Source organism: Aotus nancymaae, unplaced genomic scaffold, assembly GCF_030222135.1.
Source record: "Aotus nancymaae isolate 86718 unplaced genomic scaffold, 86718_ANA_hifiasm-v0.15.2.pri h1tg000022l_1, whole genome shotgun sequence".
NCBI classification, from domain to species: domain Eukaryota; kingdom Metazoa; phylum Chordata; class Mammalia; order Primates; family Aotidae; genus Aotus; species Aotus nancymaae.
The window spans coordinates 37,990,306-38,003,238 of NW_026988435.1; the positions used below are offsets into that span (position 1 = coordinate 37,990,306).

General features: G+C 46.8%; 1 protein-coding gene across 7 annotated transcripts in view; it reads right to left on the minus strand.

Annotated features, from left to right (window-relative positions):
- RUNX1 (RUNX family transcription factor 1) overlaps positions 1–12,933 on the minus strand; it is a 253,872-nt gene that overhangs the window by 85,540 nt on the left and 155,399 nt on the right. For 6 of the 7 annotated variants that reach the window (XM_012445830.2, XM_012445820.2, XM_064380131.1 and 3 more), the window contains 2 exons: positions 8,132–8,385; positions 1,702–1,858 (listed from right to left, as the gene is read on the minus strand). In XM_012445830.2, coding sequence (XP_012301253.1) covers positions 1,702–1,858; positions 8,132–8,385 — 411 coding nt within the window. Of the gene's footprint in view, positions 1–1,701; positions 1,859–8,131; positions 9,995–12,933 lie in introns of those variants that run through there. The other variant, XM_021669478.2, reaches the window with a different exon arrangement.

Sequence of the window (12,933 nt, forward strand, 5' to 3'; positions counted from 1 at the left end):
TTTTTTTATTATCACTGATTTACTGCGCATTGCCAGAAAGCCACTACTGAACTTCTTGTGGGAAAATGTCACTGGCATGGATCATTAAATAGTTTTTAAAACTTCTATAACCAAAACCTAACATGTAGACCTACACAGATGCATAGTATGATGATAATATATTCTCTAAAAAAGCAATTCAATGATACTCAGCTATTGATTCCTAACAGCAGAAATCCACAAGAACTGAATTAAGAGAGTTAGCAAGGCCGATGGGCACGGACTAGGCTGTGGGGCCTTTGTTTTTTATTGGCTTCTCACCCGCTCTGCCAATTACTCATCCGAAGCCTTTAAGATGTTTTCTGAACACACATCTCTGAATCATAATGCAAATTCCATTTACTGAAAGGTGGGGACTTTTAATATAACAAGGGAACCCATTTAATGATTTATGCTTTTATATCTTATAGCATCACTCATGCTTTCAAAACGTGGATATAATTTTCTTTGCATTACCCTATTATTAATATAGTATTATGAACATATATTTTCAATCACATATATAAATATTTTATTTTCTCCAGCTATGATTCTATTATGAAAATGCTCCAGATAGCTAGGATAGCAAAAATAATCACCAAAATAGTCAACACACATTTACTCCTTTCTCCTTTCTGACTAATCAAATTCCCTGAGATCTGAGATTTTCTTGTTTTTAAATGTCTTTATAAACAGTAATAATTTCTCTTAATTCAAATGTTGTTTGGTTGGTGCTTCTATTACTGGAAGTCTTTTTATTATACTTGAAATAACTTATTTGTAAGCTTATTCTGTACTATATTACAAAAATGAGTTAAAAAAACTATCTTACCACCCTCAACTTTTAGTACTTGTTGCTGTTTATAAATATTTATTTAGTTTTTAAATATAGAGAAAACATAGTACTTGAAAATAATTAGAAACCAGAAAAAATTACAATAAGCCAAGATTCCTGTTTCTGCTCTAATACTTTGATAATGGGTTAAAGACAAAGAAAAATAAAACCACACATACAGCTGAACTAATGCAACAATTTCTTGGATAGTCCAGTCTCTAATATTATTAGTATCTAAAATGTTAACCAGGCCCAACCCCTCCTCCTAAATAAGGCATTCAAAAGAAATACAACAGGAAGGTCACACTGCCATCAATGGTACTAACACTATTTCTTCATGTCTTTTCCTAAAAAGGTAAGCTTGCCGGAAACCGTATTTCAACATCATACACTAGAGCTCCCTAAAATTATTAGAAGTGATCATTTGAAACTCTGTGACTTGTCACAGATAGCCCACAGACCATACGTCAACAGCTTCCATTAAGCAGATTTTGTATTATTATCAAAGAGAGAACCCTCATTGTATAATCCTAGTTTCCATTAAGGTAAGTTTTATATTATTTGCATTTTAATAAAAATCTCAGGGGTTTCTTTGAAATTCACAATTCCTACTTTGCATGTTCCAAATCAGTCCTAAACCAACTCAGTAACAGAAAGCAAATAATGTAGAGTGAGATTCTGCTAAAAATATTAAACTTTAAATCAATATTTTTAAGAGCTTGACATAGTAATAAGAACGTTAAGAAGACCGAGTTTCTAGGAATTCCATCACAGAAATCACTAGAATTCTGAAATACGGATTTTTAGCATGAAATGTGTTTCAAGCATAGTTTTGACAGATAACGTACCTCTTCCACTTCGACCGACAAACCTGAGGTCATTGAATCTTGCCACTTGGTTCTTCATGGCTGCGGTAGCATTTCTCAGCTCAGCAGAGTAGTTTTCATCATTGCCAGCCATCACAGTGACCAGGGTGCCATCTGGAACGTCCCCTAGGGCCACCACCTAAGCACCAGTCAAGAAACAAATGCAGACATCAGGAATGTTATACATATTAGGGCATTTGTGTAGTGATTATTCTAAAATTAAATATATATGTGATGATTTTTTTAGGCTGTAGAGGAATAGCAATCATAACTTAAGGAAAACAACAGAAAAGTTATAACGGGAAGACACTTTTTATTGTATTTTAGGTTGATGCAAAAGTAATTGCGGTTTTTGCATTTTTTAATTCCAAAAACCGTAATTACTTTTGCCCCAAACGAATACGTTATGCATAACTACAGGTAAATTTTCAAATAATGACACATTTACTAACTTCACATAATAAAGCCAGATAAGGTCATATCGCACAGTTGGAACAAGACTAACCACAGCGAAGTATCAAGGATTTTGAGTAGCTATGCCGTCTCCTGCACACAATCATCTCTTTCTAATTCCTCCCACTTGAGAAACAGAACATCCTGTGTTCATAAGTTTATAATCTAACACATCTTTTACTTGCTCAGACCTCCACTGACAGACTGAACAAGGCCCAGACTTTACTTTTAGAAAACAAACAAACAAACAAACAAAACCAAAATTTATTTCTGCTAAAATTAGATTTCATCTTGCTGACGATTCTTAAGTAATTTAAACTATCCCTCTACAGTTCATCTTTGATACCTCCTACTCACTCCTATTATCTTGAGTTTTACTAGCAATGAGTTCTAGCACACAAGAAAAAAAATCATAAATATATCCTTTGTTTATTACTAATTACAAAATCAACAGACCTCAGAAAGATGGGGCATTCACTTCTATGCACTCCTCTCAATTCAGGGGTGAAACTGGGATGCATTTTTATATCTGTCAGTCCCAAGGTGTGTCAACTCATGTCCTCACAGATGCCTGAGGTTTTCTGCTAGCCCAGCTGATCTTGACCAGGAATTTCTTTAATGTAACTGAATAGGTATGAAGTCTTATCAGGGCTATTGGAGAAAACTGGTAGATAAATATTTTTTATACTCAGGTAATCAAGAAAATGAATTTCAAAGTAAAATGCTCTGAAAAGCATGACCTAAAGACACTTCGCATGACAGTAACAATTGCTTGGCTATCATACAGCCCTTCTAGAAACGATTTTCGAGGTCTAAATATTTATTATTGCTATATTTCCATTGTTTCTATTTTTCAAAGGAGTCATGCAATTTCAAATCGAAATGCCCCAAGCTGCATTTATTCTGATCAGTTCTGACACTCTTTATGGTATTTTCTTAGTCAGTAGTGACATTTATATTAACTCATTCCAATTACATCATCATTTTTGGTTGCTGTTTTTGAATTGGTAACAATAAAGCATTCCTTAATCTGCTGTTATTATTCCTTCCTCTGACTCCTACTTTCCCATTTTTACCTTAATTGCTAAGTAATTTTTTTTGGTAGTATCTATTTTCAGGCCTCTTTTTCTCTATATAAAAAAAAGACTGCTATGGACTCACTTGTATGATATCAAAGTCATGTTTCTCAAGATTCCCATCTTCATGATCTGCCCAGCCATCACCTTTCCCTGTGGCCTCCAGATGACCATCTATTGTTTTTATTCATTAGAACTGCTTCAGTCCTGTGGTTCTAAGAAGGATGGCACAGAACATGAACTAACTCACTACCAGAGATAAACATACTTCCAACCCCAAGACTACACCAGGATAATCTAGTCTCATGGAAACAGGGAGGCATTTTCCTCTATTTTATCCAACTTGCACTGTCAAGGTCTGGGCCTTTTATCTCTCGTTTTAATCCTTTCATTCCAATTGTTGGGCATGTTTTCCATATAGGAGATTTTAAAACACTGCTATTTATTCCCCAAGTACCCTCTAATTAGCTATTTAGTTCCCATTATAAGTGTGTTTGTTGCCATTTCATTAAGAGCAGTAATACAATTCCCTTTTTGTTTTAAAAAGATATCATTGAAATAAATCTCCCTGATCAGTTATTTGGTTATTGTTACTGTTTTTTTTCTCTATTCCCGAAAAATGGGCTTGCTTCATTTTGCTCTTTTTAGTCTCTTACAACAAATTTTCCCCCTTTTTTCACTATTTTCACTTCCCTTTGTAAAGTTAGCTCACAGTGTTGAAATGCCCTTTTTGAACACATATTTTTACTTCCTCATCTTCATCTCCCTGTGGTGACCCAGGCTTCTCAATTTTAACTCAACATTCAGAAGGTACACAGGGACTGCCTCGACTATGTGGGTTTCAAAGTGAATAACTCATTGTTGGGTCTGAATCTGTAAAAAGATTAAAATAAACAAATCCCTTTTCTATAACTACAGGAATGTATTCTGAATTATCTGCCTCCTACTGCTGGTTCCTCTCACAGTGCCCCACGCCCGTGCCTCTCTCATCTTTCCAATACTATCCTCATTAGTAATCTGGCAAATTCACGAGACCTTCGCCAAGTCGAAACAAACATAGGATAAAATTATCATGGAGGCTAAATAAGAAAAGATTGTCGATGTTGGAATTTAAGAACTTAAAAAATAGAAGTTTAACTCTCGCTCCTCTCTTTTTTATTTTATTTTATTTATTTATTTTTTTAATTGCATTTTAGGTTTTGGGGTACATGTGGAGAACATGCAAAAGCATTGGCAACAAAAGCCAAAATAGAGAAATGGGACCTAATCGCTTCTCTCTTTCTTTTTCTTTCTCTCTCTCTTAAAACAGAATCAAAGATATTTGGGCACCTACATATCATTTACTTGGCCTTGTATTGATCTCTGAGGGATTTTTTTTTTTTTTTTTGGCAGGGGGCGGGTTCAGGGAAATTATTAAATCCAGGGCAATTTCATTAATAACATATATTGCCCAGTTGTTAACAAGCATACTTAAGCTAGGTTTAAAAAGTTTTTTAAATTTAAAACTAACATGTGTGCTAATTTGATACAGGTTTTGTCACTGATGGGCAATATGGGGAGAATGAAAAAATACCTAACTTCAAACAGAAAAAAGGAACAACTGGAATGAAATGCTATAAACAATAGGTAAGGAAACACAAACATTTACATTTTAACACAGACCAAACAGGCAAGAAGGGACTTGCTGGCCAAAGATATCTCATATTTTGTTTTACTTCTCTGTTTTTAAAGTATCAGGAAGTTGGGCAAAATATCAACTCTCTTCTATACTACATGGACCTCCCAATACTGTTCTTGGCTAGTCTGTTCACAGTTCAAACTGGCATTTTAAACCAGTTCTAATTAGGTTGAAATTACAGTTACAATTCATTTACTTCAAATCCCTTAATCTTCCAGTGCTTCAAAGAAGGCTGTGGAGTGGAACATAGAATTCAGCTGAGATGACATTTAAGGCATAGCTAGGGACAGTGATCTTGCCGACAGAAATATTACTTGTTTCCTTTTTATGAAAAGAATATTACCATGAGAATCCAAGGTCTCTGAACTTCCCTGCTGCAGGCATGTTTATGTCTTTGGACTCTGGTGTACCAGGGCCTGAACAAGCTATAATACTATGGTATTACAAAATACATCCTAAGTGATCAAAACAGCTTTTTAGGCTACTTCTGTAAATACAGCAAAACACACAGCAAATGTAACGTTTTCTTAATAGTAAAAGCCATGTATATCTCAAATTCTAAAAATAAAGGTGTTCCATGGGAGGAAGGAGTAGGAGGAGAACAGATTGGGGTTCAAAATAAGCAAGTAGGGTTATTCTAATCTATTTTAAAGAAAATTCGTAATTTTAATTCTCTCTTTAGTTCAGAAGATTGATGTAGAGGATTTACCTCTAGAACTTCAGAAGACTCCTAAGAAGCCCTTAAATGATATTTTCATCAATGTCATCAGGCCTTATCATTGTTTCACATTTGCTTCTTTTATCATGGAGAATATAATAATTATTTACTGATTTACTTCCTAGGGAGATTGCCTTTGGCTTATTTCAGATCCAAATTTTAAAATAATAATTTCTGTAGAAACTGTTTGGGATGTGGTTGGGTGGGTAGATAAATAGAGTGAAGCCAGGGCCATGCAGTAAACGAGCCCGTGATGCAGGCAGGTTTGGGTGTTCTGCTTCTTTCATCCCTAACGTTTTATCCCTTCACATTTGCTGTCTCACTGAACATTTTGTCTACTCTTCTAGTAATGCAGAGAGCAGGTCTCCAGGAGAAGAAGTCTCTTTTTATGAGGATTGAGGTGGTGACAGATATTAATCAAATGGTCTGATTTCTCCACTATCCTTTCCTTTTCCCCAAATGTTCTCAAGAGGCCTGCCTGAACTTTTTCAAGAGATCTATATTTTGATTTTTAGTAGCCTACAGATTATCACTCAATAAAATAAATTAATTGTTTTTAAGTGAATTGCCAAAAGTCATTTTAAAAAGGAAACTCTAGGGTTATTATGATTTCTGCTAAAAAGAATCCTGATGGCTCATAAAAGCAGTATGTAAGATTTTTCATTTTCTTTTTAGAAGAAAATAAATACTTTCACGTAATGACTTGAGACTCTGAATTGCTCCAGCTGCTGAAGATTCTTTATTAATCATTTAGTGTTTTGATATATTTGAGTGTGGGTTCCCTGGCAGAGGAGGGAGTTCAGAAGAGACCCTGATTTTCCCCCAAGGGAAGCCACAAATCTCTTGGAGCCCTGGTGCATTGGGGCAGCCAGGTTTAAATGGCCTTTGGTGGTTATCAGCCTGTCTTGCCTCTGCTCTTATCTGATAGTGACCCCATGGCCCAACCCTGTTGGGTCCTCTCTCAATGCGGGTGCCCTAAAGATTCACCGCTGAGTCCATTTATGCAAAGGGTTAGAATGATGTAAAAGTAAAATGGTCTCCCAAACCCAAATCTGAGTAAATGGGGGGAGGGAAAAAAGAGTCAAGCAAGTCGCTGCATTCCTTCTCCTCATTTCCACCCCCACTAAAAAACAAAACAGAAAACTGCTTTTGGAAAAGTGAGTCGAAAAGAGGCAAATCTATAGACAGACACAACTGAAAATTTCGTTCTGTTTTAGAAATCACAGTCTAAGTGTGGAAAGTGTATAAAGCTTAAAAATAACTCCAACAATACTTTCTTAAAAAGTGAATATTATTCGCTGTAATAAGATCAAGACCCAACTGAGGCCTGGAACTATAAAAAACTTAAATTAATCTCCCCTTAAAGGGGACAGTTATTTAAACATTTTTTTTTTAAAGTAGCTTATCTTTACACTTGGAACCACCTACCTTGATTAGCCCTTTAAATGAACAGGAAATGACCCGCACTGATTTTACTTAGTCGCATCTTTTTAAACCCACCAAAGACAAAACAGAATCTCCACTGCAGAAATTAAATTCCCACTGCTGGCTGTTAGGGTAGTAGGGTGGTTGTTTAGAAACGCCTGGGGTTGTTTTCATACCCCTGTTGAAGGCCAAGGTTTTTTAAAGGCAGCTCAAAGCTAGGGGATGATCAAGGGTGAAAAGTGAAGGGAGATCTTTGGAGCCGCCGCACTGAAGTCTCGGGCTACACGCCGCCCCCTCCTCTAACAGGAAAGCGGGCCGCTGGGACCCCGGCTCTCCGAATACAGCCTCGTCGCCTTTCGCTGCCCGGGGCTTAATCTAGGTGAGCTGATGATAGCATTCAGAACGGTTTCGGGAAAAGAAACAGGATTCGCTACTTGCAGCCTCTGGCAGCAGCAGGCTAAAAAGCTCAGAGAACTCTTCAGAAAACTTTTGCAAACTTAACTACGCCCGCTGTGGACTTTGGACATGCTAATTCCTGTAGGGCGGTTAGAGAAGGGGGGAAAAAGTCCGTGACAGTTTCCCTTGTTAGTTTCTTTTCACTGACTCGAAGGTAGGAAAGTATCAATCACTATTTTATTTCCTGATGCCTTCATCTGAGGAAGACAAAATGGTTTGGGAGTTAAGCCAGCGTTAGGGGCAGCACTAAGTTAGTTAGCAGACGGGCTGTGCCTGCCGGGCCGGGTTACAACTTTTCCTACTTTGTATCAAAGCTAAGGCCCCTGCCAGGGAGGTCCCAACCGGCCCCCACTGGATGTCTTTGGGGTCATCCTGATGTGTTTAGCCCTCCCGGGAAGGCCGCCCCAAAAAGCGGAGACGAGTCCCTCCCGAGGGGTCGCCACGGCAACACAGCATCCCCCGCATCCCAAACTAGGAAGACGGACCCGGGGCTGCCGGGGCCCGTTTCTAGAATCCAGCCCCGCCCGCCCGGCCGCTGCCCTCGCGGATCGCCCCGGGCCTCGCCGGCCTCCGCCTGTCCTCCCACCACCCGCTCCCGGCCAGTACCTTGAAAGCGATGGGCAGGGTCTTGTTGCAGCGCCAGTGCGTAGGCAGCACGGAGCAGAGAAAGTTGGGGCTGTCGGTGCGCACCAGCTCGCCCGGGTGGTCGGCCAGCACCTCCACCATGCTGCGGTCGCCGCTCCTCAGCTTGCCGGCCAGGGCAGCGCCGGCGTCCGGGGCGCCCAGCGGCAGCGCCTCGCTCATCTTGCCTGGGCTCAGCGCGGTGGAAGGCGGCGTGAAGCGGCGGCTCGTGCTGGCATCTACGGGGATACGCATCACAACAAGCCGATTGAGTTAGGACCCTGCAAACAGCTCCTACCAGACGGCAACGGGGGCGCGGATCTTCAGCAAGCAGCTCCCGGGAGACCAACATACAAGTTCAGAGGCCTTTATTACTGCGGGGGGAGGGGGGTGCTGGTTAGGGGACTCGGGAGACTAAGTTACTAACAGTCCAGGGTGGGTTTTGGGGGGGCAGTTCTGGTTCTGCCGATCGGCCTCCGACCCACGATGGGCTCCTAGCAACCGACCGCTTAGTGCATTAAAAAGTGGAGACTATCTTCTTCGAGTCTTGCTTGCAGAGTTTTAAGTTCAGTCTTTGGCTGTTACAAAAGGTCCTGAAGGCAAAATTCTCATACACTTCCTAAAATATTTATGCGGAGAGTAAAACGACCAGCAAACACATTATTTGGAAGTCCCAGTAGTTAGTGCCTGTCAGTTTTCTGCAGGTGAGTTTTGTCTAAAGTCCCAACAGAACACAAGTATCTCCCATACACAAGGCCACTTTTATCATGCAAAAGTGGCTTCAGTTCTGAAAAGCAAGAACTGGGACATTCAGAGGTCCTGCTCCTAATGTATGTGCACGTATATATAAATATATACATATGCTTTACTTCATAAAATATTTACAATACAATCTGTGGAGAATTTAAACACAACAGAAATCCATTAACGTACGCTGCAGATTTTTTTAAGTAGCCTTGAAAATCAGCTTCAGTAGTTGGAGCAGGGCTGAACTAGAAGTACTCGTCATGTTCTCTGTTCTCTCAATGAATTCTGTCAAAATGCTCAGTGCAGAAAATTCAGCATTTCAAATATCTTCAGCTAATCTTAATAATAGTAATAATAAGAAGAAACAGGCCCAGTCGATGACACTCAGGGTACTACAGCTCTCCACATCTGCGAACTCGCGTTTGGGGATGTTGGTGAAGTTTGTGGCTGGTCCTGTGGTTTGGTGGGAGTTGAGCAGCCGCGGAGTCACACACACGCAAACACACACTCTTCGGAAGCCAGCCACTGTCTACATCAGCTGGGTGACTCAGCCTCGACTCGGGCAGCAGCGAGACGATCCTCCTCCACCGTCGCCCAGTGCCCCCCGGTTAGCTGTTCCGAGGCACGAACACCCACGAGCGCCGCGTAACCGCAGCAGGTGGAGCGGGCCTTGAGGGAGGGCTCCGCAGCGCAGATCGAAACAGACTGGGCGGCTCAGGTTACACACGCACGCACACCCTGCCACGCACACCCAACTTCACGGCTCGCCTCGGACCACAGCGCACTTTCTCCCGCAGTTGTAAAAGTAAAACAATCGGGGAAAAGTTCACAGCCAGGAAAGAAGTTGAAAACATCCAGCCAAGAAGCCAGTTAATTCAGAAGGAAGAAAGAGGGGAAAAACAAAAACAAAAACCAACAACAAAAAAAGGAAGGTCCAACGCAGGCCAAGGAGAAGCAGCAGAGGTTGACTTCCTTCTGGCGTCCCTAGGATCCCCGGGAAGAAGTGCCTGGCGGCGCAGCGTCGGGCAGCGTGGTGCCCTGGCTGGGTCCGGCCGCGGGGCGCCCGTCCCGCCCGCGCCCGCTGGCTGTATGAATGAGAGTGCCTGGAAATGAACGTGCTTTTACTGTAAGCCCGGCCGGAGGAATTCCATTCCCTCAGCTCGTTTGCATAGGGGCGGCCGGCGGCCAATCACAGGCCTTTCCGGTATCAGCCAGGGCGCGGCTCGCGGCCGCCGGCTCCTGGAATTGGCCCGCGCGCCCCCGCCGCCGCGCCGCGCGCTACTGTACGCAGGCCGGGTGGGGAGTCGGCGGCTACCCCCGCGCCCCCGCACCCACGCCCGCAGCCTGGCCCGGGGCCCCGCCCGAGTGCCGACCCTTTCCCGCAGCCACACGCGGGCTTCTGCGACTTTGCGAGCGGCCGCGGTCCTGAGACCTGGGAAGAGAAAGCAGGCCCGGGCGGCCCGAGGAGGACCCGGCCCGCGCGCCGCGCCCAGAGGGGCCGGGCCCGGAGACCAGCTGCAGGCAGGTCAGCGGCCGCCGCGAGGCTCCCGAACCGGGGCTGAAGCCCGCCGGCGGCCCCAGATCCTGCGCAGCGCCCGGGGCCAGGCCTCCGCTTCCCGGGTGGGGGTGAGATTCGGCCGCAGGGCCCGGGGGAGCCGCTCCGCGCTCCTGCACCGCCCGGCTGGCAGCTGCGGCGAAGCGGCGCTGATTCCCTGCATGAGGCCGGACGGCGTCCGCGCGTGTCATTTACTTGCAGCGTCTTCCCTCGGGTCGGTTTCTGTAAAGGGTGTTTGTTTTTAACCGCTGCGTTGGGCCGCGGCTCGATCCCGCCGCGCGCCTCACCCTGGCTGCGTGCGCCAGCGGCCCGCGAGGAGTTTCCTAGTCAGAAAAGACCCCAAGAACGCGTGGCTGGAAAGAAAGTTGAAAGCAGCCGCGCGGCTCGCTCCCGGGCCTAGCAGCTCCGGCCCCAGTAACCGCGGGACAGCCCACCCGGGCCCCGCGTCTCCCCTCCGGCTCCCCGGAAGCGGACCCCGCTCCTCTCCTCGCCCCGCGCGCGCGAGCCGCCCCAAGTGCGGAACCCACCCAGGCTTCGCGCGCGGACGGCCGCTTCCCCCTGCCTCGGTCGCCGCGGCGCCGCGGGCATTTTCGCGGAGCTCCGAGGGCCCCGCCCCCGGCACGGCGCGCGCGGCCAACTCCGACCCCACCCGACGGGGCTCGCTCCCCGCAGAGGCTGCTCACGTTCCCACAATTCTCCCCACTGGGGCCTCTCCTCCATCCCATGGCTGTGACCCGGAGCCCAGCTCCACCGCGGGCTTCTTTGCGGTCCCCGCGGAGCCCCTCAATTCAGCTCCCCCGCGCAGGGGTCCCTCGCCCAGCCCCACGGGGCCCCTGACGCCCGCTCCTCCCTCCCCCAGGGCTGGGGTGCAGGGGCCGCTGCCACGCAGGGACTGTCCCCGGGCGTTGCCGCTGGCCGGGACGCAGGAGGGGGCCGGGGCCGGCCGGCTTGGAGGCCTATCCCGGGCGGGCTGGGGCTGCGCAGAGCTGCCGGGACATGCCGCGGGCTCGGGAAGACGCCAGGGGGCAGCAGCAGCCCTTGCTGGAAGCCGCGCGCAGCCCCCGGTGCTCCCGGAACACCCCCGACGGCGTAGGGCTCTGCGGCCCGCCTCGTGGCCTTCGAGTCGCCCAGGAAGGACTGGAGTTCCAGGAGAAACGACAGGAAGCGGCCGCCAGAGCCCACGAGCTTGAACGGCCGCGACGCGTCTCCGAGGTTCCGATCTGGAGTCACAGCCGGCCGGGTTGGGGACCCTCCACCGGGACTCCTGGCTGTGCGGCCCGGTCGAGTCTCTCCTCGAAGCCCCTGTGCCTGGGGCCCGCCTCGGCCCGCTCGGGGCTGTCGATGCTCCCGGAGCCCCGACTCCTGCGGCAAAGGCAGGCGACGCGCGGCCTCCGCCCCCTCCGGTCTCCCCCTGCTCCTTTCTCGCAGGAAAACCCTGGGCACTGCCAGCACCCTAGTGCAGTTTTGTTTTAATTGACCTGGGGTCTCAGAAAACTTATTTTTTTAATGATTTTTTAAGCCTAATTCCGGTTGTAACCACCCCCCGCCAAACGTCCACTTTCTAACTCTGTCCCTGGGCAGAATTCATCGCGCCCGCCAGCCCGCCCGCCTGTCCGTCTGTCGGGGCCGCTGCGCCTTTGCCTGCGGGCTCGGACGCGTCCCGCTCTAGAGGCAAGTTCTGGGCAAGGGGAGCTTTTCGCCTGGGCTCAAATGCATTTCCCCGAGATCCCACCCAGGACTCCTGGGGCCACCCCAAGTGTATCCCTTGGACCCTCGAGATGTGGGAGGAAGCACGAGGGTGTGGCGGCTCCAAAAGTAGGCTTTGACTCCAGGGGAAGTAGCAGACTCGGGAGATCGGCTTCTCGGAAAGGTGCAGGGAGGCTTGTCTGGGTCTCGGGCCACTTGCCTAAAACCCTAAACCCTGCGAGAGGCTGCGAGTCGATCGTGGGCTGCCGTCTCCCGGGAGGGAGTCAAGTTCCCTTTTCGAGTAAGGAAAGTTGGTCCCAGCTGGGCATGCACCGCGTTTAGCCTTCAGAGGCTGCGTCGTGGGAGCCGCTCAGCTAGGAGTTTCAAGCGATTCAACCGATAAATCCTGAGTTTGAAGCCCGACAAAAAGCTGATAGCAGCCAGAGCTTTTGCTCCTTGACTCATTGGGATTGCCGGGCATTTGGGTTTCCCGGGAGCTGCGCGGGTTGTAACTGCGCGGCGCCGCGCGCTCTTGAAAACAAGAAACAAACCAACCACTGCCCCCTCCTTACTGAGACTAAAATGAATTGAATAGAAAGAGGCTCGGGCTCGGGGGATAGGGAACTCCTTAGTCTGCAGGGCATTTCACGGAGCCTGCACTCTCAAGGCCAGCAATAGCATGTGCGAAATGAGGAATTCCTTTCCACCAACAGCGCTCATTTTAGCGGCAATATAGAATTCCCCTTCCTTTGCCTAAGGGAGAAAGGAAAGGAAGCATTACCAGGTTCATTCCCAGTGT